The 26,448-nt window shown below is 52.0% G+C and overlaps 10 protein-coding genes across 10 annotated transcripts; 4 read left to right on the top strand and 6 right to left on the bottom strand.

Annotated features, from left to right (window-relative positions):
- Window positions 1-39: 39 nt before the first annotated feature.
- M406DRAFT_88503 (family 31 glycosyltransferase) lies at window positions 40-2,278 on the bottom strand. Its single transcript, XM_040926124.1, has 2 exons — window positions 1,128-2,278; window positions 40-981 (listed from the first exon to the last, which is right to left on the bottom strand). The coding sequence occupies exons 1-2, from the start codon at window positions 2,115-2,117 to the stop codon at window positions 370-372; spliced, it is 1,602 nt and encodes a 533-aa protein (XP_040776628.1). The 5' UTR covers window positions 2,118-2,278; the 3' UTR covers window positions 40-369.
- A 1,491-nt stretch (window positions 2,279-3,769) lies between these two features.
- Window positions 3,770-4,717, bottom strand: M406DRAFT_356010 (S-adenosyl-L-methionine-dependent methyltransferase). The gene has a single exon (XM_040923324.1). The coding sequence runs from the start codon at window positions 4,671-4,673 to the stop codon at window positions 3,864-3,866; it is 810 nt and encodes a 269-aa protein (XP_040776627.1). The 5' UTR covers window positions 4,674-4,717; the 3' UTR covers window positions 3,770-3,863.
- Window positions 4,718-6,455: 1,738 nt separating this feature from the next.
- Window positions 6,456-6,736, top strand: M406DRAFT_322035 (uncharacterized protein). Its single transcript, XM_040919590.1, has one exon. It carries the CDS (start codon window positions 6,463-6,465, stop codon window positions 6,631-6,633), a length of 171 nt encoding a protein of 56 aa, XP_040776626.1. The 5' UTR covers window positions 6,456-6,462; the 3' UTR covers window positions 6,634-6,736.
- Window positions 6,737-6,913: 177 nt separating this feature from the next.
- On the bottom strand, window positions 6,914-9,557 carry M406DRAFT_68088 (uncharacterized protein; the record flags this gene model as incomplete). Its single annotated transcript, XM_040925133.1, has 6 exons — window positions 6,914-7,541; window positions 7,607-7,751; window positions 7,878-8,497; window positions 8,561-8,694; window positions 8,729-8,782; window positions 8,859-9,557. 6 exons carry the CDS (start codon window positions 9,555-9,557, stop codon window positions 6,914-6,916), a joined length of 2,280 nt encoding a protein of 759 aa, XP_040776625.1.
- A 918-nt stretch (window positions 9,558-10,475) lies between these two features.
- M406DRAFT_356008 (uncharacterized protein) lies at window positions 10,476-11,003 on the top strand. The gene has a single exon (XM_040923323.1). It carries the CDS (start codon window positions 10,502-10,504, stop codon window positions 10,826-10,828), a length of 327 nt encoding a protein of 108 aa, XP_040776624.1. The 5' UTR covers window positions 10,476-10,501; the 3' UTR covers window positions 10,829-11,003.
- Window positions 11,004-12,329: 1,326 nt separating this feature from the next.
- M406DRAFT_19000 (family 61 glycoside hydrolase) lies at window positions 12,330-13,330 on the bottom strand (the record flags this gene model as incomplete). The annotated part of the gene is made up of 4 exons (XM_040915435.1): window positions 12,330-12,371; window positions 12,469-12,779; window positions 12,869-12,929; window positions 13,007-13,330. Coding segments are annotated over 4 exons (738 nt in total), but the record flags the coding sequence as incomplete, so codon positions are not given.
- A 2,223-nt stretch (window positions 13,331-15,553) lies between these two features.
- M406DRAFT_231875 (uncharacterized protein) lies at window positions 15,554-16,499 on the bottom strand (the record flags this gene model as incomplete). Its single annotated transcript, XM_040915888.1, has 3 exons — window positions 15,554-16,049; window positions 16,138-16,343; window positions 16,377-16,499. Coding segments are annotated over 3 exons (825 nt in total), but the record flags the coding sequence as incomplete, so codon positions are not given.
- Window positions 16,500-19,849: 3,350 nt separating this feature from the next.
- Window positions 19,850-21,179, top strand: M406DRAFT_356007 (uncharacterized protein). The gene is made up of 2 exons (XM_040923322.1): window positions 19,850-20,035; window positions 20,108-21,179. The coding sequence occupies exons 1-2, from the start codon at window positions 19,882-19,884 to the stop codon at window positions 21,013-21,015; spliced, it is 1,062 nt and encodes a 353-aa protein (XP_040776621.1). The 5' UTR covers window positions 19,850-19,881; the 3' UTR covers window positions 21,016-21,179.
- A 1,133-nt stretch (window positions 21,180-22,312) lies between these two features.
- M406DRAFT_345956 (P-loop containing nucleoside triphosphate hydrolase protein) lies at window positions 22,313-24,858 on the top strand (the record flags this gene model as incomplete). The annotated part of the gene is made up of 4 exons (XM_040922131.1): window positions 22,313-22,464; window positions 22,516-23,093; window positions 23,186-24,542; window positions 24,844-24,858. The coding sequence occupies exons 1-4, from the start codon at window positions 22,396-22,398 to the stop codon at window positions 24,856-24,858; spliced, it is 2,019 nt and encodes a 672-aa protein (XP_040776620.1). The 5' UTR covers window positions 22,313-22,395.
- Window positions 24,859-24,889: 31 nt separating this feature from the next.
- On the bottom strand, window positions 24,890-25,441 carry M406DRAFT_222713 (uncharacterized protein; the record flags this gene model as incomplete). The annotated part of the gene is made up of 1 exon (XM_040915628.1): window positions 24,890-25,441. A coding segment is annotated over one exon (552 nt), but the record flags the coding sequence as incomplete, so codon positions are not given.
- Between the last annotated feature and the right edge of the window lie 1,007 nt (window positions 25,442-26,448).

Here is a 26,448-nt window from a genome sequence, read left to right as displayed (position 1 = left end):
TTAGGGTTAGGTGAAGGAAAGTTTCCTGGATAGATACCTAGAGCCTTAACCATTCGTTTTGTGTCTAAAGGAGGGTCGCATTAAATACGATAATCTGTCGAAGCATGCTAGTGATATATATGATCAAGACAGAAATAGGCCAGTCCAGGCATTCTCCCAGGGTGTTTCCTATGCCGTCTGTGTGACCTTTTTATGCCCTTAAAAACGCCGTACCAAAGTCACTACGCTCAAAAATCATTATCCAGGCCTGCATCCCTGGACAAGTTCGGCCAAAGAAAAACAAGATCCAAATAGAGCCTCATCCCCGTCCAAGAATTCATTGTGCAGTGGACCACCTCCAAAGTGCCAATAAATCGAAGATCACAATGATCATGATGATGACCCTTCCGACGGTTCTAGAAATGGCTTCACCACGTCTGGCCATTCGACCCTGTCCCCGCAGTCACCCTTTTCTGCGATCCAGCTCTTCACCTTGTCCACGTCCCAGCCGCTTATGTAGCGTTGCTTCTCCTTATCCTCCTTCTTCACGGGCTTGCCCAGCTTGAAGTCGGCGTGCATGGCGCAGCACTCGTTATGCCACATGAACTGAAAGCAGTCGTCGTGCTCCAGACACGCTGCCCTGCAGCCCTCCCAGCTGGCATGCGCTGCCTTCCCCAATTCAGTCTTCTCGTCCTCCTTCTTGGCCTTCCTGATCCGCCAGTCCTCCCAGGCGTGGTCTTTGGATTCGGTGTCGATGTAGAACCATCCGTCCGAGGCGTTGTCCCAGTCCTCGCGGACGTCCCGGAGCTTGGACGAGATGAACTCGTCGTACACTTCGCTGAAGACGAGGGGTTTGTGGTTCGTGCGGTATCGCTTGCGCTCAAAGTCCCAAAAGGAAGAAATCTCTTCGCTGTTCATGTGGTGCATCATGCCGACGGCATGGCACCAGGTGTTGTGCCCGAATGGTGTAGTGAAGGGTTTCTCGCCGTTGGAAAGTGGCCACTTTTAATGAGGAAGAAATTCAATGTTAGTATCTTGTCCAACAATTCCTACCAGCGCCCCCGAGTCTCTTCTCATCTTAGGATATAGAGAGAGATAGAGACAAGCTTGTCTGGCCAGATGAACGACAGCAAAGTTGTTGTACTCACAAAGCCCTCCACTAAAATCCCAATGGTCGCATTCAGCGCCTGGGCAAACATGAAGTCTCCGCAACAGTTATCTTTAATTTCCACATCGTACTTGTTGGCGATGCCCGGATTCTTGCCCGCAAACTCCCTCATGGCGCCCCTCGACACGACATAGCCGCTGCCACCATGTGCAAAGAGCTTGTCACCAATCACGGTAGGGACGCCAAAGTACCGCTCCTTGGCCGGGTCCAACCTCCTGAGGGCATACACCATGTTGGGCCACGAGACATATGTGTCCGCATCGACGAACACGTACCAGTCGTAGTCGGGCCGGAGCCTGTAGCTCTTCTCTGCCATGTGGATGTTCTTGTACTTGTCGAGATTCCACCCGGCCGAGTCGGCTGCCTCCAGGACCTTGACACAGTTGTCCTGGTCGACGGCACACTCTTGCTGCAAGCGGTACAGGTCAAAGTCGTCGTTGTCTTCCTTGGCCTCGCTCAAGACGCTGTCGAGGCTGTCACGGACGTGATGCCCGCCTATGCGCTGGTCCAGGTCCGAGAATAGCAGGAAGTCGGGCAGGCACTTCAGAGCCGTCATGATCTGCACGGGCAGCTTGTCATACGACTCTGTGGCGCCCGTCTTCATAACGAGCAGGATGCCCGAGGTGTCTGGGAAGCCATCACAGGCCGGGTCACGAGCCGGAGACAGTGATGATTTGGAGCCATCTTTGTTCTTGTTGCCTGGAATGGCGTTGCCAGTAGACTTTTCGGTGTCCAGCGCCGTCACGGTCACCGTGGCAGTGGTGGTGAAAACTGGCGTTGCGCTTGCGTTGAAGGCATTTCCAGTGTCCGACGTTCCATCTGTAGCAGGCCGGATGAATTCGTTGAGGTGGTCTGTATTGAAATTTTCGGCATCCCAAGTAGCTCGATCCAAGCGCTTCGCCGTTATTAGTAGGACGACAGCTGATATGAAGGCGAAGAGTACGATCGTAAAGGACCTGTGCGATGTCATCCTGACAGCAACGATTGAGAGAAAATGTGAGAGAGGAAGGCAAGTGAGCGGAACCGACCAACTGGTCGAGGTTGAGGGTTGGTTCCGAAGGATAGGTCGGATTTACATTTCCTCCTTGATTGAAATGACAGGAAGGAAACAAAAAGGCATGAGAACGAGGCAATATTCGTGAGAGACACAGAAAGAGAGAGGAAACACAAGAGATGTCAAAAGAAGGGAGAGGAGGGACGAATAAAGTTAACCATTGCTGCAGCCCTGATCTGGAACCCCCTTGTCAGTGCGGCTGCTGAAAGGATCCAGCCAGCAAGCAGACAGATTTAGTAGAGTACATCCTGCACTATGTAGAACCATTTGAAAGACCTAGACATGTATAAACAGTGGAGACTTTTTAGGATTGCTGCCGTTGTGGCGTTGCTGGAATCCGGCTCTTGGCCGCTGCAGGTAAGATTGATGGTCTCGACAAGGGATACACGGATAGTAAAATGGGACTGAGACCCTGCGCGAATACTGTCTCACCCAACCGCCTCGAGTCTCGAAAGAAACTGAGAAAAGTAGAGGGAAAAAAGCGCCACGCTTCAGAATGAAGGTGTTGATCATCCCACAGAGACACAAGACTTTGATGTTGATCACGGAGGGCAAAAGAGTTACACACCAGTTGACCTTTGTGTAATAACTCCGCCAGGCTGCCCGAGCCCACCACACTGACATATGCAGCCGACACAGTAGTTCTGCCAGTGTACCTCACAAATCTGACATGACGCTACACAGCTGGATTACATCCTTGCTTCTTTTCGATATGCATTACCCCGAGCATTCGACTAGCCTCAATGATACCAATAGTCCACAATTTGGGTTGGCCTGTAGCACGTGTGAGCTGGCCAACGTGCCAACTCGCCACTGTTTTCATTCGCAGCTCCACGTTTTTGAGCCACCATGATGATTGACTGAGCAGGGATTGACCGTGAAATAGGCAAGGGATTTGCCATATTGGGCACTGTCAGATAAGCTTATTTAGTAACGCGAACCCTCTTTTCGGCCTTCTAAACACATTGGGAGACTGCTATTAATTGTCGTTTCAAACAGGACCTCGGAAAATGAATGATTTGAAACGTGCTATTATTGGACAATCACGCATCCAAACCACCTCATAATAGGATCTGGAGCCTCAGTGCTTCATTATCCATGTATATCTACGACTTTCCTCCAGATTTGCATCATATATCTATCTCTGTTCCTGGTAATGTGTCACTTCCATCCCGTGTCAGAACGACGCTCAGTAATCCTCCATGCGGCGGCTTATACAGGCCCCTCAGCGGGTCATCGCCTCTATAATGGGAGTGTTCAACTCGTTGCTGACAGGTGCATCTCAGCTGACAAACTCTAACCCCCCCCCCCCAACAACAAATTAGATATTCATTTGTGGGACAGTGCGATCGTGCTTATATGGTTTGCATTTACCTATTCTCTTTACATATTGCATTTTTCTTCGTCTTCGGTCGCATCTACTTGCCTTGACTGAAGCGAGCTGGCAGATGCACCGCACAGAATCCCCACTCCAATTCCTTTTTGGGGGGGTGGGGAGAGGGGAGAAAGAAAGATAGGTGGAAAGAAAGAGTCGAAAACAATCTTGGAGGTAGCATACGAAGATTCGAGAGGGGATGCCCTAATTTGACAAGCCCTAGGTACATGGAGAATTTCGATGACAAGAGATAAAATAGCAATGAAATTAAAACTTGTCCGACTCGGTTAATGACCGGAGCCTCCTGGCGCCGCCTTCTTCTGAGCTGTAACATATTTCAAGAAGGGACGCTGGACGACAGGTTCCCAGAACTGCGGATCACTTTGTACAGTCTTCGTATCCTCCAATTTCAGAGCTCTCACCCCCTCCAGCTCAAACTTGTCGAACAGTTCCGTAGATCCAGAATACATGACTTCCATGGACGTTGCCTCAAACTCCATAGGCGGATCGTTGCCGCCCAGGACACACCAGTACTTCAACCCACCCGGGATCTGCTCGAAGTTCTTGAGCAAGATACCGTACTGATCACCAGTAGCTTCGTTACCAATGCGCGCGTTGTACAGGTACACAGTCAAGAACCTCCCGCCAGGTCGCAAAAAGGCTGCCACGTTCTGCCACATCCCCTCGAGCATCTCGCGGCTGGAGGCGTGGTCAAAGACCCAGTTCGCCAGCACGATGTCGTAGCGGCCCTCCCACTGCTTGAGGTCCTCCTGCGACGCCCCCAGCGGCTGGGAGACATCTGCCTCGAACCAGCGGATGCGGTCGCCCAGGCCAGACCGCTCGGCATGGTCCTTGCCAATCCGCATCATCCCGGATGATATGTCGACCACATCAACCCGGGCGGCGCCGCGCTCAACGGCCTGGCGGGCTCGCAGACCGGTGCCTCCGCCCAGGTCGAGCACCGTGAGGCCGGTCGCGTCGCCCAGTGCTGTTAGGTAGAGCTCGGTCTCGAGCCGGCCGACCGGTGTATGGAATATGTACGCCTCGTAGGCGGAGGCTTGGGAATTATACTTCTCTGCGGTCTTTGGAGCTGTCATGATCAAAATATCAATCCTCCTATCAGTTGTGGGGCGGTGGATGCAATCTAGCAAGCGCTGGATGTTGAATCCGGAGCAAGGAGGAAAGTGGAGTGACTTAAAGAGAGGAGTCGGGAAGACCGGATACGAACTGCAGACTTGGTGGTTATTAGTGCTGACGTCCAAGCTGCCAATGGCTGCGAAAGCATCAAGCGATGCTACCTTAGGGAGGGGCCCTCTTGACCAGATGCTATATTTAGCTGTACGGTAGCATGCTAATCGTGTTCGTGAGAGAACTTCAGACGGCAATTATTTGCACTGCTTTGCATGTGAACCTCATCAAGTCATAAATATTGTCGAGCAGTGAGAGATCTTTCACTGATGAAATGGTCCTGGTGCCAACGAGCAATCACTTGCATATTGATCATGGAGTTTATTGACTGAGTAACTATAGATAGTCTCTGTGGGAACGATATCCAAATATTGCTAGGCCGGCAATACAATGCCGGTATCTAAGAACCGCTATAAACCGAGTACAGCGTCATATATGGAAATAAGTGGATTGATGCGCTGCAGAGAAACGAAAGAGAGAAAAATTGGAGGTAAAAATAGCTAGCTACCTAAGTAGGTGAAGCCATCTAGACAGAGGCTGCCTGGCGTAGTGGATGCCGGTGACTCACTGGCCCTCGCACATATTAAGTATATCATTCCAGCCTGCCTCCGGCAATCCTTCGAGTTATGTGACTCTCCGCTTCTTTTACTGAAAGGGCGAAGCAAGGTGACTCTATGGGATCATTTTCACTTCATGTCATATGTCCCAGAAGAGATCATGAAGAACTTGACGTTTGGTAATTAAGGTCACCTTTGTTGCCCGAATTCGAATATCAACAGACGGACGCACCGTCGCAGACCGTCAAAATGATTCTTCTCCTGGACTTACCGCAAGAGCTTCTGGACCTGATCGCAACTCACTGCACCTACTTTGAATTAATTCATCTCGAAAAGACCTGCAGACAGCTCTACCACACCACTCACAACAACGCCATCCTGCGGCAAGCGCTGGTCGATCTGGAGACATACTGGGCGAGCCCGCCGTATGGAATGCGCAACCCCCCAAAAGGAATATCTTCACCTCGGCCAAAACCTTACCCTTGTTATAGCCTATATGCCAACCATGCTCCCTGCTACACCTGCCTATCTCTTCAAGGTCCTCAGAACTTATCAGATGCCCCGCAAGCTGAGGGAATCATGTCCATGCTGCCTTGGGACGGCTGCAGCCTATGGCATCCCATGCAAATCGGTGCGCTAGACCTGGATCGCAAATGCATAGAATGCACCATCCAGACCGCCAGGAACAGGAATGAGGCGCAAGAATGGCACACGGATCTGACAGGCCGGTGGCGTATGTACTGTACGCGCTGCAACACCTACAGCGTCACGTGGCCGGACCGGAGATATCTCACACGGCTCGTGCGCTCGGGGGTATGCCTGCGCTGCTTCGACGTCGCGAACCCCGGTTGGCGAGTGTTCAGGGAGCGGCTCAGCACTAGGCTCATGCGGATACAGCGCTACGAAGCCTGGTTGAGGCACATGATGGAGCTTGGGCGACATGTTCAGCGTGACGGGCAGGCTCTGGGATTTCGCCGCGACCCCAGAAAAGTCCCACCTGAGGAGGATGTGAAGGAGGATTGGGTTATATGGAGACACGTTTTTGCAGAGAAGCCGGAAGTGGGTTGGGCGGAGCTCCATGCCATGTTCAAGGAGGTGATCGCGCCGATGAGCGGCTACTCGTTCTGGATGCTACACACGGATGGTGGGTACAGGCCCTGCAAGCATAAGGCTGAACCGCCGTGGACTGATGAGCTGGCTGCTTTTGGGGAGTGGCCAAGGTGGGAATGGATTGTTGAGGAGATCAAAGAGGCTCAAGAAAAGGGCTGCAAGTGTTTCCGTTGCGAAGAGCCCTATGATCGTAGAAGACTGATTTCGACTTGGGTCACAGTCTGACCCTTTTTGTTAGTTTAACAGTATTCCAGTACTGAGCACACCGTCGAGGATTCCAAATCCTCACTATCGATTATGTATGCAATCATTTACCATTTTGGTGCAACTTACACATCTATAGGATTATATGCATACGTCTATATTTATATACTGCTCTTCCAGCCAAGTCTTCCGCCTGCAGCAAATCTGGCGCAGTCCTATTCGTGATTCCTTCAATTGGTTGCTCTTGAGCACACCCCAATTTAAAGTGACTAGTGAGCTCAATGCTTTTCTGCCTTCTGCACGTACTGTTTCCTCTTATCGAACCCCTTGACGGTCTCCGGGAACGCGAACGCAACATGGGGACTCGACCCGTCCGTCTCTACCTCGCCAAACTTCAGCTTCGACTCCATCAGGTGCTTCTCCTTGGGCCAATGGCCGAGACACGACCCCTTGGATAGCGTGTCCAGGTCCTTGCTGCGCGAGGTCGTGACAAAGGTGCTAAAGTTGGCGTCGGCGGCATAGCCGTTCATGATGAAGCCGTGCATGCCAACGAGCAAGGTCAGGAACGTCACGCCCACGGCGACGGCGTAGGGCATGATGAGCCAGAAGGGTTCGTACTTCCACACCTGTACGGATGTCGTGATCGCGCACTGGACCGTACTGAGCTGCCTGTCATGAAGGCCGCTGTCGGACATCATGGAGAAGAAAACGTTGCGGTACAGGTCGCCTACGGATGCTGCCAGGTCGTCTCCGCCGGCGGGCAGCTGGGATGCTGGGTTGAGGAGCGTTGTCTGCGTTGTGTCTGTCCAGGTGATGGCGTATTCTGTTGAAGGGTCACTCTGGTTGGCCAGGGTGACGTTCCCGCTGAGGAGGTTGCGCAGCAGCCAGCCTGTCGCATGATAGGACCTTTTTCTGTGTGTCAGTACATGCATGTGGAAGATGATGGGACTTTTGCACTCGATTGGGCTTACCCAAACTCCAGGTAGTCAGTAGCATTCGGACTTTTTGAACTGCCGTTGGGGAGCAACAGATTGTGAAGCTGTGTGTCACTGTTGTCGATATTCATCTCGCCATTAATCCAGCTGACGTTGAACGTATAAGTCGCGTTGTACATTTCTGTGACGCTTGGTTAACCATGTCCAACTTTCTCCATTGCATTATGACACTTCAAAGGGAGGATCTATAGCTCCCTCAAGCGTGTGAGGCTTTTTTGGAGGAGGAATTGCAGGAAGAGAGACATACGGCATTCCGAGATGTGCGTTGTCAGGTTGGTCCATAGCCCGTCGGTGGCGTTTGCAGATTGCGTGACCCAGCCCAGCCACAAAGAGGGCAGACCCGTGAAGACGCCTATCTCTGGGTCATTTGGATCAGCCTGGCTCATGTTGGTCCAGATGAGTGGGGCTCCATTCTCGTCTTCGGTACCCATGGGGAGGGATGAATAGCTGGCGTAGAGCAGAGGGCCATTAGGCGCCATGTCGGATCTGTTGACCTGCTGGCCCGGTCCACCAAACTCGTCTCTCTCCTCACACCCGTAGGCGGGAGCGAAAAATGAGCAAACATATGTGCAATTTGTGCCGGCAGGGCAAGGACTGCTGGGCTGCAGTGGCCCTGTGGTGGACAATGTAGAGAGCTCAAAGAGGCGCGTCATCTCCGAAGACGGTTGGGCATAGACGTATTCGCCGTTGGACATGATGTTCCAGTTTGCGAGGCCAGACAGATCGTCTTCGGTCTCAGCGAGGGTGTAGCCAATCTCGCGGCTGAGGTTCATTACAGGAACATTGGTACAGTTGGTGAAGGTCGTCTCGTACCCGGCTGTGGACATCAGCGTGGATGGCGATGCGATTGCACACAGTGGCAATGCCCTTCAAGTTACAGAACTGTTAACAGTACGTTTCAAGGATGGAGATGGCTGGGTTTCTCCGTACCAAGACACAATGGCAAGTAGAGCAGGGAGCCAAGTCTTGAACAAGAATTCAAAATTGGCGAATTGGAACGGATCGTAGTAGACCTTCAAGAAAGAATTATGTGAGCAAACCAAAGAATCGATTTCGAGGTTTTGCTAAGAATATTAACAGTACAGAGAATGCACTTACGGAGAAGATTGCGTCTAGAGTTGACATCTTCAGGTCTCGCTTCTTGACAACCAGCTGTGAAATATTGCTCGTGAGCTTCGTGGAACGAGAGGAGATGCAAGCGACAGAGTCGAAAGGGGGGAGATCTCACCCAAGCCTGCTGCTTATAAGCTATTTCCACAGAAGCAATCAAAATGGCTTTCACAAAGAATGATAGTGCACTGCCAAACCTCGGAGGCCATTGCGTATCACCAGAGACCCGACGGCCATCGAGGCTCGCATTGTATAGATGGTGTGCCAGTGCTGTGAGAAGACCCAGAACAGCAAGACCGACCATGGATGCCTGCATCCAGTATTCATGATAAGCCTGATGAATATTGGCGGTAGTCCTTCGGAACCAACCTTGGGGACGCTGGGCAGGAACCTTGGAGGGGACGAGAGTGACTTGAGATGTAGCAGTCTGTTTCAGAGTGCTGCTTGTGCTGACGGAGGGGTAGATTGTGGAGGATGGGCTCAGAGTCCCGAAGGTCTGCTGAGGCGAGAGGGGACCGCGTAGCGTTCCCGAGGTATCGACACGAGTGGGAGTGGGAGTGAGGAAAGACTGTGGAGTAGTTGGACTAGCCAGATTTGCTCGGCCTACAATGTCGGCAGCAGAGGTTGGGGCTTGACAAGAGTTGTTGTTCACATTCGTATTGATACCAGGACCTGCCGTGGTTGAGGAATGTGGTCTGGACATATTGACGGTCGTTGATGAACTTGATGCCGAAGGGCCGGGGCTCACCATAATTCTATTAGGTGAGGTTTCGGGGCCATTGTGAGGGCCAAGGGAAGAGATTGGCGATACAGACATTGTGAGATCCCTAAAAGGATACCGACAGGATAATGCAGCCGAAGATGATAGACGATGAACTTGCACAACTGGATGAACTTCAGACACCATCATTGAGACCTTGACGGAGACGCCTACCCTTCTTATACATTACATCTACTTCCGTCCATGCCCTCCCCAGGGCCTCTTTGACCATGGAAGAGGTACTCGACCTCAAGAGTTGATACATCATGAATCGTGCGGTATTGGTTAGTCGAACTCTCCATCATTCATCAGAAAATTTTCTCAGGCTGCAGCATGTGTGCCCCAGATTGTCCAATCACATAATACAATGGTTATCTGAACCTCCAAGGTTTCTTCAGCTCCGAAGCACAATGATGGAACAGTCAGCAACGTTGCAGCACACTTCTTCCTCCACCATGCCACAGCTCAGTGTGGACAAGGTTCCGCAGGGAGTTGAACCCCTCTCAGATATGGAATGATTGCAGACTCTACAAGGTGTGTCAGCAGGGCTGAGGTGCAGATCGCCATGCGCCGGGGAATGATCGGTTGCATTTTGACAGGGAGACTAGTTTACAATGGTCACATATGAACCACGATCACCTCCAAAGTGGACCTTGTTTATCCTTGTGAGCCACCATCACGAGGTTTCATACCATCAGGCTGCTAAAATTACTATGTTTAACCTTGCTTACATACCCATCACGACTGTCAACCTCATTCGCCAGTCCGAGTTATGCTCGTTGACAGCTGGCCCCACCTTCAGCCCAAGATAAGAAGGTTTGGATCCCTCTTTTTTCAGCTCAAGGCAAGAAAGCACGGCACTTTCGAGATCTACCGCTACTTCTTGATGGCACCACGACACGTGAGACTGCGGCAATTGCCCCTGTATTGATGTAAATTCGCGCTTCTCTATCACTATCTTTCTTGGCCTGTTTGTGTGTGTGTGTCAACACGTAAGCAACATGCATAATGCCCTGTCCCAAAGGAACAATGTTGATATCGTAAGCATAGCATTAAGCTGGATCGGCCGTTGCGTTATATTATCGAGTCCCCAGCATGCGTTACGGGCCCTCCGGAGGAAGGATCTGACACCCATGCCTGAACAGTTTCTAGGAGACGACGAGAACTCTGCGAGTACGAGGCTTGGCTCAGAATTTAGTCGGCAGCAGGGTGAGCCGAGACGTTCTGGCGGTGAAGCCATAGTGACCTCTAGAGATGGTGGTAAAGCCCGGATATCATCGACAACCTTCGCTCTGAACGGACTGCCATGGACAGATTGGGGTCGCTGAAACTCCACCCAGGGGCCACAACTTACCTACTTAAGATAGGCATGTACTAGTATTATGGTACCATGATATACACCCCCCCTGAGATTACTTCATCTGCGTTTTCGTCACCGAGGATATATCCACAAACACTAGCTCTAAGCTTGGGGGCGAAAATGTGTAGAGTGCAAGTCTTGGGACCCGTAGGTGCCCTTCTCGAGCGGCCTGAAAATAATCAATACCAATATACTTCAAGACTACCTTTTAGCAATGATACAGTTTCATTGAAGTAGGCTGCTAGGTCAAAACTCAAATATTAAGGGCACACAGCAGAATTGTATACCATACATCGTATAGGCGACGAAGATACCCCGCTGCAAGTCGACAAGCCGTGATCATTCGTCAATAAACGTAGCGATGGGTGGGTCTGTGGGACGCTATCTCAACACTCACAGACAGGGCTTCTCAACTCAACCCCAGAAGCACAAATCTCAGGGGCTGTCAGCATAGATGGGACCGCAGGACAAGGAGACAGACTCTACGAGTCATTGTTAAATGTAAATATTCAACTATAGCCGTTGATTATTAATCATCTGATCACCATAGTTGTTCGACTCGATCAAATAATATCTACTCTGATTCTACTGATGCGACAATGCGTTACCCGTGAAGCTTGTTTCCAAGGTTCTCTCTCGTTGTAGTTTGTATCTCCTGTGGTTTCACGAGTCACTGGTTTTCTAAGCACCAAACCTTTTCCTCTTCTTTTCTTCGCCCTCCCTTTCTTCACACACACCGTAAGCCCGCCAGTCGTCATCGTGTCAGCCACCCATACTGGCAAAATTTTCAGTCTTGGAGTGCAAAACTTTCAACATGTATTGACATTTGTCTCTTGAAAATACACAGCATAGTGTAGCTAAGCAAAGAACTTCCAGCCTCTCCCAGACCTTCCGAAGCAGTCTGTTAATGAAAGGAGGAAGTAGATCTTGCATACTGGTCAAGCCAATCCCGAAATAGAGATATTGTACGAGAAATGAACACGTTCAAACCACACAAATATGTATATATATATCTACATTGAACAAACACACACCTACAGGGCGAAGCCTATGTCCTTTCCCCACTTCTCCGCTCTCCGCTCTCCCTCCATTCAAAGTGCATCCCCACTCATCTTTATCAACCATGACAAACGTCAAGACAATGGAAAGTCTTAAGCACCGCTTTAGTTCTTGACATCACGAGCGTGGCGGCGCTTCTTGCAGGACTTGGCAGCCGCAGTGCTGGTAGCCTCAGGAGCGGCCGAGGTAGCGGCAGAAGTAGCGACGGAGGCAGCGGCGGAGACTGCCTCAGCCGAGGAGCTGACGGCAGCGGCGGAGGTAGCGGCGGCGGAGCTGACAGCGGCGGCGGAGGAGGTGGTGGCGGCAGAGGTGGCAGCCGCAGAGGTAGTGGCGGCGGCCGCAGCGGCGGAGGACGTGGTGGCAGCGGCCGCGGTGGTAGCAGCAGCAGCGGAAGAGTCGGAGCCGAAGGCCAGGGTAGGGCCGGGGATGGGGTAGGTGCTGAAGGAGGTGTACTGAACAAGAAGAAAAGAAAGCGGTCAGTATATCTACCCCATTCGATTTCAAAGAGTACTTATTCATATATATATATATATAGGAGGGACCACTCACGAGGTTGAAGAGGATTCCAGCATCAGTCTCAGTGTAGAGGCTGGTGCCGAGGGTACCAGAAGGCAGCTCAGTGCCGGAGCCGGTGACGGCCAGGTTCACACACTGAGGGTAGTTCTGGGCACCATCGGAGTTCTCGGCGCTATGGAGGGCAATGATCTCGTGGCGGAGGACGTAGTTGCCGGCCTTGAGCGTGGAGGGGATGGTGACGTCCCACGAGAAACCGTTGCTGATGAGCGTGTCCGAAGCCCAGACGCCCGGGTTGGAACCGCTGACCAGGCCGCCCTCGTCGATCTTGATCCACTCCAGGGTGGCTATTGTGATGTTAGTGAAAGAGCTCTGATGGAAGGGTTTTGGAGGCAAAGTTTCCCCTCATCACGAGACTTATGAATTCATTACTTACTCTTATCGACTGTCGTAGGATCGTCGGCGGCCGCAATGTAGGTGATGACGGGTCCATGGTGCTATAAAGGTAATTTACCATGTTAGTAACTGGTAAAAAAAACTTTCGAAAGAGTGGTTATGAAAGTTTGTTACATACAGAGTCAGGCCAGGTGTTCCAGGTGGCAGTGACGACACCACCAGCAGCAACGGTGGCGTTGTTCAGCAGACCGTTGGTGGCATCCTTGTGGCAGATGATGTCCGAGGTGCCATAGGCATCAGGAGCAACGTAGCCGTTGTCAGAGGCGGACTCGGACCAGGCGATGAACTCATTGCCGGTGTCCGTGCCTGCAGCAACTGCCCACTGCTCATCGAAACCAGCAAATGTGTCACTGCCGATGGTCCAGCTGGAGACATAACCGTGGGCGGAGACGAGGCTGGCACCGGCAGCCAGGGCAAGAATGGCGGGGGTCTTGGAAGGCATCTTGGATGAGAAAAAGATATAGGTTGCGTGTTTGTGTGGTTTGTTGTTGATATATTTACCCGGCTGGCGGAAAGAATGAATTTGACTGTAGTCAATACAGCAAGCGGGAAAGAAGGCGAAAAAAAGAATGGATCCTAAGGAACGTCCTTGAAGAAAGAGAATGAATGTGTGGTGAGAAGACTGTCAACCTGAAGAGCAGGAGAAGGAGGAGGAGGAGGAGGAGGGACAAGATGCAACCTTCAACCGTTCTTATATCAAAATCTCTCGAAACATGGCCAGCCATCCAGGCTCCTTCTCCTCCTCCCTATAATTTCCTCCACCAAGTCTACAAGGCTACCACTCCTCCAGAGGCGTCCGCTACGGTGACATAAAGTGGAGGGAAGGGGGGGGGGTTCCCCCCATCATGGAAGGCGCTGAGGGGGCCTGGAAGGAGTCGAGGTGGGATGATGGAAATGAACGGTGCATGTTGAAGTCTTGGCGACAAGGTTGGCGACAAGTGTCGGACCTATCGTCCTGGACAGAATAAACGCCTGTGGGGCCGCCGCCCCGAGGTCCAGCCAGCTTTGGGGCCACTGTTTCAGTTTCCAACAGCTTTTCGTGGGCGGCAATGCTACCTTGCGGCTGCTTCGTGTTGGTTGTGGCTGTCTCTCTTCTCTTTTGTGATCTGCTCTGCTCTGCTTTGGATCTACTCAAGGGGGACAGAGACCTGGTGATGGGAATAAGACCGGGTGTTCATAGCAGCACCACATGCCCACTCCAGATATGCTTAAGAAACACGAGATGGGGCTTGAGAGGTAGGGGACAAAAGGAGTCAGCACCGAAGCGCGCCCGCATAAATCGATCCCATAATATTTGGAAACAAAAACGGTCTTGGCAAGTCCACTTTATATCCCGCTTAGGTGCGAGAGCGCACTATAGGCGAGAAAAGGAGACGAGGCATGATGCCTGTTTTGCCAAGTGAAGTTTGAAACATCCCCTAAGGGAATACTTATCATGGCTAGATATATCCTCCATACCATTCTCGGTAGCAAGGCGGCATGCGTGCATGTTTACAGTCTTGTACAAGTATTTTTTCTGGGGGGCCCTTTTTTGGGGGGGGGGGGGGTTGTTTCTTTTCTTCTTCTTCTTCCTTTTTTTTTTTTTTTTGGAGGGGGGGGGAGGGGTTTTTTTTCTTCTTTGGGTGATTTTCTTCTTCTCTTCTTTTTAGGGGGTGTTTCTTTTCTTCTTCTTTTTTTTTGGGGGGGGGTTCTTGTTCTTGTTCATCTCCACCTGCACAGCCCGACCTTTCGGCCCCATCCCGATTGACTCTGTCGTTTCGTAGATCTTGGGTCAGGGGTTCAAGGCTCGCTCAGCCCCCGTCTCAAGAGATACTTGACTAGAGCATCCTACAAGAGACATCTTTACACCCAGGGAAAGGGAAAGGTGGAGGAAGGAGGGGGCCAGTTTTTTTTCCGTGTTGGGGGTACAATTCCGTCTTGGCCATGTCCCGACAGTGTGCACTGCGAGATGACGTGCGGCGCTTCGTGACGTGCGGCGAAAGAACGGAGTCCCCTCAAGCCTCTCCATAGAACACCAAACACCCTTATAGTTAGTATAGATGGATGCCAATTTCGGAATAATTTGACGTTGCAAAAGAGAGAAAATTCTTCTCTTGAAAGGGGGTATCACCAACATTTGCCTACGGGGGAGAGGGATAGAGACTTGTCATCCATACTGTATAGTACTGACTGCTTAAGTACTCATACGAGCGGGTCGTTTTTGCAAAGGTAATTTATTGTTTACAAAATGGTGGTAACAAGGTTATTATGCGGCTCGCCGTAGGGGTGGATCGAGATCCCCTACCAGAGTGGAGAGGATGGACTTGCACTGGGCACAGAGCGCTCGAGAAGCTTCCGCACCAGTGGTGTACTGTGGTAGTTCGTGTGCGGATCGTGCGGATCACATGATTGGCGGCCTTATAGTATTTGACTTTATTGAGGACGTTGCAGCCTGTCTACAGATCAGCATCAAACCTTAATTGACGAACATTGAAATCATTCATCACACGAGAGTATATATAAGCATGTTAAAACCTTTCAGGATAGCCAGCGACTGCTGACCGACGCGTTTATTGTCGTTTCAATCGTACAGATAGCGGGAGGTCATTCCCAATCCGGTGAGACAAACCCAGCTCAAGTGAAAATATGCTTATGTACATGACGGCACCGATCTTGGGTCTCAAGCCCCGCTTTTGGAGACCTGCTCGGCCCATGCCACCTTCTCCTTCTTCAGCTCCCTCTTCACGTACCAGATGGTGCACAACGACCACACGCCTGCCCACCCGAACGGCACCGACCAGCCAATAGTAAAGGCCGCATCGTCGCTGACCGTAAAGATGAGGATCATACAGACAACCGCCATGGCCTCGGCCCCAACCGCCCAGAAGATACCCAGCTGACGAAGCATGCTCCTGAAGACGTGGCTGGCCTCGTATCTCCTGTTGAGGGCCTCGCGAAAAGCCGTCCCCCCCGAACCGTCCACGGCAACCACATCCTCGATGATTGTATATATACATGGTCGCAGCTGGGCGCCCTTGGGTATCGACGACATGCGAATGGGCGCAGGAACGCGGAAGAGGCGGAGGGTGTCGACTAGAAGCAGCTCTGTGCCGAACGTGAACAGCATCGTGGTCAGAGGTACCGAGAGGAGCCGGATAGGTGGCCAGTACTGGCAAGTGCCTCTGAAGAGAAAAAAAAAAAAAATTCACAAAGATTAGCATGGCTGTGCATCTCCCTCGGTTGAATATTTGGAAACCATTCGCGGCTTACATGATCAGCTCAAGCATGATGATGATCCAGGCAAGAGAATAATTCCAGTGGAAGAGGTCTAGGTACCACCTCCTGGCTCCTATGACGCGGCAGGTGCTGCTCTTCTTGTACAGCCTCCAGAAACGGATACAGTACTCGAGAATGCTGGCTCCTCCTATCGCAGCGGTGACGATGGAGAAGACAGCATTGGCGGAGAGCACCTCCCCCTTGTGTGTGGGGGTGTTGGCACCGGGCCCGACGCCATACCAGAGCCCAAAGTACAGAGCGATGGGCATCACCACGGAGTCGAAGATGATGAATGACCAAAAGATGAAGATGGCCTTCTTCCGTGTGTGCAGGGTATAGTTCAATGGCGGCGGTTCTGGCTCAAGCAGTTCTGGTGTTGAACCACCAGGGACGGCCACACCTCCGCCATCTCCTCCTTCAGTACCCGTGGTGGCTTCCGCCTCTTGCCCAGCTGGCACCTCTTCCCGGTGACTAGAGAACCGCCTGGTCATGGCCAGGCTGGGCCGACCAAAGGGCCCATCGAACCGCCTGTCGAACTCGGTACTCGACCGGACCGCCCTTTGGCCGTCCGTACGCGTCGTGGTCGGGGCATGGATGGGTGGTGGATGCTGTGGTTCCGAGTTGCGGCGTTGCTGGTCGAGGATCGGCACACTATTGGATCTCTCTCCAGCCTTGTTGGTGGTGGGGTTCCATTTGCGGTTGCTCCACGAGAGAGGAGGATTCCTGACATCCAAAGAGTGGCGACCCAAGCGACTGGGCTTCGGGTCCGACTGCAAGCTTGCTCGGGGCGGCCTTTCTGTCTTTGCGTCTCCACCACCAATCGCTGTGGCTGCAGCCATCTCTGCTGGCGAATTTGTGGACGAGGAGGCCAGTGGCTCGTCCCCCGAGTGGCTCGCCATTCTGGATAGTCGAACTCAAGGGTTCTAATTGGGCGTAAACAGGACGATGTGTACAGAGGATTCGTACAGTACAAGATAGAGGAGGACCACAAGAGGCCGTACTGGAATAATCGATGTTGTTCTGAGAAGTAATTTCCCGGCAGAGAAAGAAAAACACAAGAGAGGAAGGAGTCTCAAGCCATGTCTGAAGAACAACGCGATATGTGGTCATTCGAAGATGCAGTGACGGAATGCTGACCACAGCCAAGGAGAGCCAAGAAGGCTACTCACTCAAAACACTTGAATAGGCACAAGAATGGACGCTCAAACGAATGATCTGCCCGTTGAGGCAGTGAAGGGCAGTGATCACTGTGGAATGAGTGGTGGTGCATGGGCCCCTTCCCTTCCCTGCCACTTGCAGCGAGGGAGGGATGAGGTCATACAACAGTCGCAACAGTCCGCGTAACCCACAAGTTAAGCAGGGTGTGATGTCATACCCGTCTTGACCCACCTTGCGTGCCACCCTCTATTTCTTCCATCCCTCGCCATCCCAGGGGAGATCGTTAGGCGTTTGATGAAGAAAAGCGAATTCAAGGACATGATTTGCCAGTCTCCCACTTGGATGTCGTCTTCTCCTCTGTATTGTCTTTCTTTTAAATTTAGAAGATTTAGTACTGGCAGGTCCTGATCCAGAAACGTTGACGCTATCCTGACAGCAGCTTAAATGGTTCATCAGGGTATCGCGCCAGTGCGAGCCGAACCTCTGGAACTTTGGAGATGCACCCCTGAACCTGGCCTGGATCAAACACTTCACTGTGAACGATGATGAATCGATCACCCATAGCATATTCCATGGTACTGTTACAGTATACCGATGTAGCAGCTTATTATTGATTCAATATAATAGTTCTGGATGGCGCCGAGAGTGTCAGTATTGTGTTATTATAGGTTCGAATGAAGCATTTTCATGCCATTCCACGAGGACAGACACCCAGACACCCCTCCTCGCATGGGCCGCCAGTGATTGCGACGCTGCACCCTGCTAAGCCTTGTCGCTAGCTAGTGCCTAGAGGGAAAAGGCACCACCAACTGTAACACGTGACTACAGACTAAAAGCACACTATAGCCTAGAGAAGGATCCTGCCTGCCTGCCTGCCTGCCTGCCAAGGTGATACCTTGAGATGGTTCCAATTCAACCCTGATCCTGCCTGATTCCAGAGCTCCGTCGCCATGACTGGAAGCTCTTTCGCCCAGCAAGAATCCTCCAGAGCACATTGGGAGAAGGAATTAGAAAACCCTACGCCATGCCGTTTTCAATGGCTGAGTAGATGACAAGGTAATTACCACGGGACCGGGTTACCACCCCACCTTCTCTTCACCGTCCGTCCCCCTTCACAACCACCAACCTACAGAAGCTGAAAGAGCATGACCACCACAACAGGGCGCTGGCGTCTCAGCTGCTAACTCCGTCGTCTCCTCGTCCCCAACGACATGAGCACATGGCTGGCAACAGGGCAAGTCACATGTTCCGGTTGCCCTTGCGACGACTCGTCTTACCACCCCTCTCATGCCCTCCCTCCTCCTTGGGCGGGCCTGGCGTTACAAGGAACGGCCAGACAGGAAGCTGCAATTTCTTATGTAGGATTTGCGACTCAATGTTACCATGTCGGCAGTGGCCTACCGATCGCCTACAAAAACTGAAAGTTATGGGCACGAACAGGCCCCCTAAGGCACCGGAAATAAAAAAGAGACGTCGTCCCCACATTACACAGTAGAGCCCCTTGACAGTGCCAGGGCAAGACTCCGAATCGCTTTGAATCCTTTTGCACAGTGGAATATTCCCAATACGCCAGAGACCTCATTTTGAATTACCACACGCCATGGAGGGAGCAGGAGCAGGAGCAGGAGCTCAAGGGACCTGCTCCAGATCCAAGAAGAGAATCATCTTGTGCTGTGATGGGACGTGGGAAAACTCCACCGGGCCGAGTGTGAAGCCCCTAACCAATGTGACGAGACTGTCCAGATCTCTGAAACAGATCTGTACAGATGGCACCCATCAAGTCATCTACTATCACCCAGGCGTGGGCACAGGTGGCCGGCTGAACGCCCTCGTGGGAGGAGCATTCGGCATAGGCCTTGGAGCGGTGCGTCCAGGAGCTCATTTCTTCTTACGGCAGGCGCTCAACTGCTGACGATGCAGATGTCAAGGATATTCGAGAGGCATACAACTACGTGTGCACCAACTACGTCGATGGCGATGATATCGTGCTTATTGGCTTCTCCAGGGGGGCCTTCACGGCGAGGTCGACAGCAGACCTCATCGCATCGATCGGTTTGCTGGACATTGAGGCTATGACCAACTTTTACCCCATCTTTGAGGACTATGAGCACATGGCAGACGAGCACAGGAGCGATGAAGCATTTTTGGATGATTCGGCCAAATTTCTTACAAAATACAACGGAGAAAAGGGCAAGGCCAAGATCCTATGGGAAAACAAGCGGAAAGACGAGTACAGAGACTGGCTCATAAGGGTAAGAAGAGCTGGCAACAAGCACATTCGAGAGAGTTTGGCGGGCATTATACTGACCCGAGTACAGAGACACTGGACTCGTAATACCTTCAAAGATGGCTCTACACTCATCAGGATCAAAGCCGTTGCTGTGTGGGACACAGTAGGGTCACTTGGGATACCTCCCATACCGGTCATCGGAATCCAGGGCTCTGCCTCTCAATAAGTTCCCCTCCCCTCCCCCCTCCCCAGTTTCTAGTAGTTCATGTCCTAACTTTCATTCCTCCACATGGAAATTCACCAACACGCAGATCTCGAGCAAGGTTGAGTATGCTTTCCAGGCTCTGGCCATGGATGAACCTAGGAGCTCGTTCCGGCCTGCGCTGTGGGAGCGCCTCGAGGGAAACACGACGACATATCTTAAGCAGGTATGGTTTCCAGGCACCCACGCCAACATAGGGGGAGGGTGGTACGATCAGCAGATCGCATCCATAACACTTGCTTGTAAGTGCATCTCTCATCAACACACTCACACTTCAGGCAGCCAGGAGATGAGTCCTAACGGACAGCACCTAGGGATCTGCGACCAACTCACACCCCTCGGCGTTGAATTCAACCCTCACTCCCTTACCAGACTCTTCTACTCCTCCCTCCGCTACAGTGCCGCCCACCCGTATCCTTCCATCCCGAGCCCCTCCATCTTCATCCCCTCCTTCATCTGGTCTATCATACTGCGGTACCGAATCCCCATCCCCTGGGCGTTTACCCCGAAGCCATGCCCCCCGCCCAAATCTACTCAGCGCATTGACCAGGCAAACTGTACCGATGACGACCACCATCCCCACGGCTCGCCAGAACAACTTTGGAAGTTCCATGGCAGGCCATGGGGCCTGGGCCAGACGCGCTTTCCTACCAGCTGGTTTCAGCTAGCGGGAGGTACGGTGGTTAGGAGGCCCGGGTGCTACATGAGGGTCGATCCGGACAACAACAAAGATACGACGGAGCCACTGCTAAATACTAACGAGAGAGTCCATTCGTGTGTCAGGTTGCGGCTCAGACTAGGGGGTATGAGCCCAGATGATAGGCAGACGTGGCCGTGTGCATCGCTACTGGAGGACGATAGCCACGGAGAGAAGCCAGTATGGAGGCTAGAAAGAGGCAAAACCATCAGCCAAAGAGAATTGGACCAGGATACGGCATTTTGGGACTCCGAATTGGCAGACGACAAGAAGGACTATGACAGCAGGGAGATTTATAACATGCAGGATGGCGATGGAGACTGGAACTGGGTCTTTGAGGACGACGCCGTCATCAAAAACAGTACTGGCGAGACAGTCAGACCATTGACCAAGGTGCTGCCTGAGGAGCCTTTGGTAGGCTACTGGGAACGCTGCCTGTTGGCGCTGACTAGGGGCGAGCTAGATGACTGGAGGCTTGGGGAGGAAGGCGTCCCGGGAACGGTGAACGGGGGCAAGTTTGTATAAGAGATGGTCAAGACAAGAGACTATACAAAGTACATTTCCCCTCCTCAGAAAGGTCCTGGGTCATGTGTTTAAAGGTGTCAATTGGGATCGCGGTAGGGTGTCTGGATTTCTTACATCTGCCTGCTAGCCTGTAATTAATCTAACCTATACTTGGCATTAGCAGCAAGAATATTTGGTTCATCACAACGTGTAAGGCCGTTGTGAACCCTTCATGGCGTCTCTTTGGTCGGTCTACTTGATAGCATGATCATTCTGCCTGATCCGTGGTTAGGATCCTTGTTGATCCCCGACTATACATATTTCCAAGAGGTCCGTCATAACCTAGAGTAGCTAACCGCCAGTGGCCGAATGACACTTTCAGTTTGTCCAAGATAAGGCTCTGCGGCGATGGTTGCCTAGGATAACTTTCCCCAGACTCCACAGCATTTTGCCACATCATCCTTTACGCACCTCAATAGGCCTGATTTTCTGGTGCAGCCTCCACGACCCGAGCCGCAGGCCTGCAGGCCTAGTCTGCTGTAAGCCGCGGTAGTGTAAAAATGAAGGGGCGGGGCGGGGCGAAGCTCCCTGCCAACTAGATATCCTGCTGGTAATTAAATAGAGATCCTTAAATGTACCTTGCTGGGCCCTTATTACTACATACCATGCTAAGTCTCCAGGCACCCCTCTCTCTTTTTCTTCATCTTTTTTTTTATATACTTGATCATGCCTGAAAGTGGGGTGTAAAATGTATGATGAAGTCTTCTGGGCAAGTCATGTCGTATCACTGCATGATGTACAAGCATAGTACGTGTATCGTTAGATAGTCCTCTTCATTTCTTGTGCCCAGCCTCAGTTCAGACGTGTCATAGTATTTGGTGACTGGCTTGGTGTCTCAATGTGGGGGCCTCAGACAAACAGGCAACCTTTTTCACTTTACAAGTCAACAGGCAAGGGGTTCAACCTACGTCCGTTGAAAGTGCACTATGCAGATTGGCGCCCTGAAAATCTGTCATCTGCGTGGATTGATCTGATAGGTGTGTTGAGAGAGTCCACTTGTTGAAGGCAGCAACGCGTAGTAACTAATCAGTTCATTATGAACCGGGCTGTGACTCATTTCAACATTGATCTTGGACAGATGAGGCTGAGTAGAGATCGTAGAAAGATAGCGTCTCATATGTTTAGAAGGTCCATCAGTCAAGGCAACCCTTACCTGTTAATATCTGATAAGTTTTGAGTATAAATGTTACACCTCTTTCTCCCTCTCCCCGCAGAAATCTATTTACTTTACTCTCCTTACATGTGCAACTCATCCGTATTATAGAGCTTGCTTTTTCCCTCAATGACAACACGGCAAATTAAGTACACTTAACGCATACATTTATACTTAATCTTGTCAAAATGGCTCGTACAAAGGCCGCCATCAACCCAACCATCGCCGTGACCTACGGCAACGGGCCGACGAAGAAGGTGGGTCTCGAGGAGCTGTCGAAGCTTCTCAAGAAGGCGGATGTAGCCAAGGAGAAGGAGGAGGAGGAAAAGGACAAAGAATCTACTGATGATGCCAACAACCCAGACGAGGAAGAGGACGAGGACGAGGACGAGAAGAAGTCCGACCTCCCCGTCGGCTCCGTATCAGAAGTCAAGAACATCTACCGGTCCCAGAAAGACTCGGACGGCAACTGGACCTGGGTGGACAAGTACCCTGAGGACGCCCAGGAGCCTGCCGAGAACGCCGTGACAGACACGTACGCCGTGCTGGTGCGCAACGTCAAGAGCCAGGATGGGCGCAAGAAGCTCGAGGCGCACTCCATCGTTGTCCAGAGCCCCTGGCTGCGGCAGGCACTGGGTGAAGTCATCCTTAAGGACTATCCCGGCGTGGCGTGCGAGCTGGACAGACTCACGTTCGAGGCACCGTTCAAGCCTTTTGTGCACCGCTGGACGAACCTGGTGGAGTATATGCAGCGTGAGGACCTTGAGGAGAAGACAAAGGAGCACCTGGTGATCCTACATGACATTCTCAAATATGAGATTGGGGATAACATCAAGGCATATGAGGATTATGTCGTGAAGGGCGTTATCACCTTTCCGCACCTCTGGTAAGCCCCATTAAATCCTTCCTCTTTCCCCACAGAATGCTCTCATACATATACTCTTAGGGATAAATAAACTGACACTTTTCCTTCTCCAGGATGATCTTCCAGCCCGGCGCCGTCATCCTCGCAGCACACAAGGGCCCTCTCTCGGCTTTTGAGCTGAACGAGACGGAATACATGTCGAACCAGTGTGGCCAATTCCTGCGCGTCAGTGCAGACTGCGTCGACTACAGCGGCAAGGAGTTTGGGCGCCATACAGAGAGGATCAGCGTGCCCGAGTTTATCGGCACAAAGAAGATCACCAGCCTCAATGCTTTCCCCTTGGTCTTCCATGAGGCCAGGACTTCCATTGTGGAAAAGCTCGTGAAGAGAGGCCAGCTCTTTGAGAACCTGGCAGGCCACCACTACAAGGCCTACGACGGGACGGCCATCACCTGGGACCGACAGGGCGAGGAGATGCCCATCCCCATCAACGGGCGCATCGTGGTCGACATCCAGTCCTTCAACCGCAACAACATGTTCCGCAAGCGCTGGCTCAGCGACTGGAGCGCAAAGGACCTCGAGCGCCTCCAGGAGCACAAGAAGACTCACGGCCTGACCGACAAGGGCCACCTGAGACTCACGCCCTACTACCAGATGCTGGCCAGCTCGCGCACCCGCGGCTACTCGCTGAAGCGCAAGATGTGGCTCGAGTTCTATGTCGAGCAGGTCGACGAGATCCAGTGGAATAACGACGCCTTTGACAAGCTCGTGCTGCCAGAGGACCAGAAGGAGCTCGTCCTGGCCTTCTCAGAGTCGCAGCTGGAAGGGGGCGCCACCTTCGACGATGTCATCTCTGGCAAGGGCAAAGGAATCATCTGCCTCCTGTCTGGCCCGCCTGGCGTTGGCAAGACGCTCACCGCGGAGGCCGTGGCAGAGAACCTCCGCGTGCCCCTGCACACGCTCAGCTCGGGCGATCTCGGCTCGCAGCCGTGGGAGGTCGAGAATGGCCTGTCGCAGATCCTCGAGCTGGTCGCCCGCTGGAACGCCATCCTGCTCCTGGACGAGTGCGACGTCTTCCTCGAGGCGAGGTCCACCTCCGACCTCGAGCGCAACAAGGTCGTCTCCATCTTCCTGCGCACCCTCGAGTACTACGAGGGCATCCTGTTCATGACCACCAACCGCGTCGACAACATCGACGCCGCCTTCCAGTCGCGCATCCACGTCTCCCTCGAGTACCCTGATCTGACCACCGAGTCGAGGGCGCAGATCTGGAGGAACTTCATTGGTGGCTTCAAGGAGAAGCCCGAGATCACCGAGGAGGATGTCAAGGAGCTGGCGCAGATGAAGTTGAACGGAAGGCAGATCAAGAACATCCTCAAGACGGCACAGCTGCTGGCCGCGCGCAAGAATACCATACTCAAGCGCAGCTTCATCGATACCGTGTTGGCGATTGAGAAGCGTCGGCCAGCGGTGGACGAAAGCGCTCATTGGGCCACTATGAATAAGGGACATCAGTTTACAAGTGCGACACGTGAGGCGGTCCTAGAACGAGCTGATTAACAGAGACGTTTTCAACTCTTGTTCACCTTTAGGAAAGACGCAATTACAAGGCAACAAATCACAAATTACTTATAATGAAACAGGACTTCCCCCTCATCATTGTGATTATCTACTTAATCTGCTCTTTTCGAAATGGCACAGATCTGCTTCCCACAATCAATGTGACTAATACTTTCCACCTCATCAAACTGTACTTGACGTTCCCATATAGGACCCATTCCCTTGAGTTGGTAAACCTGAAGGTTCGGATCAGGATACATCATGTCCTGGCTGATGTCCTGAAGAAATTGGATCATACTCTTGCCTTTAGTTGTCGACCTGATCTTCCCCTTCCCGCCGTAATTTTCCATGTAGCTCGTCTCCAGATACTCGCAGAAGAACACACCGCCAGGCTTCACCGCTTTCCACAAGGTGCGCAAGCTCTCCATCTGCTGCACCACACTGTGCCCACCAGACACGATGATGATATCAAACTTGGTGTTGTGCTCCAGCAAGAAGCCTGCAAGGAATGCTTCGTCCCCTGGGTCGCCTGTGACAATGGTCGCATCGCTCAACTCACGCGACAACCTGTCAGCGCACTCGACGTCTTTTTCGATGAAATAGATCTCCTTTAAAGATGAAAAGTACTCCGTCCAGGTGTGATAAGCCGACCCAAGCCCGTACCCCAGCCAGCACCCGAGGCCGATCTCGAGTAGCCTGATCTTGCGGTTGCGCTTGGGGGACAGATATCTCTCATACATGTCTTGGTAGGTATGGAGGGTGACCTTGTCCGTGCCTGTCTCGATGGCTATTTCGTAGAAGGATGGCTGCTCCTCCTGGTCGTCCATGGGATTCTGAACGGCGCGAGGCGCCGAGTCGTCGACGGAAAAGGCATTTTCCACCACAGGGGATGATTTATGACCGAAGGCGGCGAGTTTTTCGTGGGATTCCGGTAAGGATTTCAGGGAGTCAGCTTGGGACGAGGGCTCTTTGGGTTGTTCAATTTGATCTGCGCCGAGTGACCAGGAGCCACCAGTGGTGTCGATGACGGTGTCTTCGACTTGGGGCTTATATTCTCTCTGTTGGCGGATCTTGATTATTGCAAAGATGAGAAATACAACCACAGCAGCGTAGAAAAGTATGGCGTTTCTTTTGGCTGGGGCCGCCATCTTGTGGGTCAGCGTCTCATGGGATTGATGGACAACTCGAGAACGGGGAATATCTCCTGGGCATGGACGTTTAATAGCCAGGTACCGTGAAGAGGGATGGTTCGTACTTTCGTTTCTATTTGAGACACTGCTAGACAGAGGGCATGCATTGAGGGAGAAAGCAGGGAGGGACGGTGGAGGTCCAGCACATCCCTTACAACAGCCAGGATTTTGATATGGCTACCTTGCACTCGATAGCAAAGGTCAAAGACAAATGTGCTCTCCATCAGTGTTCAAATGAACAATTCTAGACAAGAGAAAAAGAGACTTTGACTGCGAAGTCACATAACCATTGGCTGTAAAGAAGTTGCCTTGCAGTGTGGCCATTTTCTTTCCTACGTCCTACTAGGCCAGTATTCACATTACCAGCACGGGACTTCAGTGTGACACTATCAAGGCGGGAAGAAATGTGAGACATTCTGGGCATTATCACCTGTACGAATTGATACCTTGACACGATCGTGTCCGCAGTATGGTTTTCCAACCAAGTCATCACTGCTGTCATTCTTAGTATTGTATCTCTACTCCTATAAGCTCATGGAGACGTTCAGAATTTTTTAGGCCCGCTTGTCATGTATTCATCATGTTCCAAGTACCGGTGTTTCTTGGCCCTCAGCCGTGTTCCTCAA

Source organism: Cryphonectria parasitica, assembly GCF_011745365.1.
Source record: "Cryphonectria parasitica EP155 unplaced genomic scaffold M406scaffold_4, whole genome shotgun sequence".
In the NCBI taxonomy this organism is placed as follows: Eukaryota; Fungi; Ascomycota; class Sordariomycetes; order Diaporthales; family Cryphonectriaceae; genus Cryphonectria; species Cryphonectria parasitica.
This window is presented reverse-complemented; position numbering and strand designations above follow the sequence as displayed.

Bases quoted from the DNA above. Each gene is read 5' to 3' on its own strand.
- M406DRAFT_88503 (XM_040926124.1), bottom strand. From the start codon at position 2,117: ATGACATCGCACAGGTCCTTTACGATCGTACTCTTCGCCTTCATATCA. The intron at 982-1,127 runs GTGAGTACAACA...CCTCATTAAAAG, and splicing joins GGATTTTAGTGGAGGGCTTT to TGGCCACTTTCCAACGGCGA.
- M406DRAFT_356007 (XM_040923322.1), top strand. From the start codon at position 19,882: ATGGATGAACCTAGGAGCTCGTTCCGGCCTGCGCTGTGGGAGCGCCTC. The intron at 20,036-20,107 runs GTAAGTGCATCT...GACAGCACCTAG, and splicing joins CGCATCCATAACACTTGCTT to GGATCTGCGACCAACTCACA.
- M406DRAFT_322035 (XM_040919590.1), top strand. From the start codon at position 6,463: ATGGTGGGTACAGGCCCTGCAAGCATAAGGCTGAACCGCCGTGGACTG.
- M406DRAFT_356008 (XM_040923323.1), top strand. From the start codon at position 10,502: ATGCATAATGCCCTGTCCCAAAGGAACAATGTTGATATCGTAAGCATA.
- M406DRAFT_356010 (XM_040923324.1), bottom strand. From the start codon at position 4,673: ATGACAGCTCCAAAGACCGCAGAGAAGTATAATTCCCAAGCCTCCGCC.